Here is a 245-nt window from a genome sequence, read left to right on the forward strand (position 1 = left end):
TCGACTCGTAAGCTCCTGCCTTGGCATATACTCTCCTCTCCCTGTCATCCCTCATCGTCACAAGCTGGCTTCGGCTTTCCAAGTGTTCAATGGCATTAGCCCTTTTGTCAAGTTCTCCCATTTCACATCCAATCAAGCGATTCAGGAAGCGTTTGAGAGGGAGGATAATGTGCATATCATAGATCTGGATATAATGCAGGGGTTGCAGTGGCCGGGGTTGTTTCATATCCTCGCTTCAAGGCCCG

At 49.4% G+C, this 245-nt stretch overlaps 1 protein-coding gene across 1 annotated transcript in view; it reads left to right on the forward strand.

The window, feature by feature from the left end:
- The window catches only part of LOC109831198 (protein SCARECROW 1-like), a gene marked incomplete at its 5' end in the record, with an annotated part of 1,483 nt that continues 1,242 nt past the window's right edge, over positions 5–245 (forward strand). Inside the window, one exon of the mRNA XM_020398534.1 lies at positions 5–240. Coding sequence (XP_020254123.1) covers positions 5–240 — 236 coding nt within the window. The remainder of the gene's footprint in view (positions 241–245) is intronic.

The sequence above is a fragment of the Asparagus officinalis genome, chromosome 2 (genome assembly GCF_001876935.1).
Source record: "Asparagus officinalis chromosome 2, Aspof.V1, whole genome shotgun sequence".
NCBI lineage: Eukaryota > Viridiplantae > Streptophyta > Magnoliopsida > Asparagales > Asparagaceae > Asparagus > Asparagus officinalis.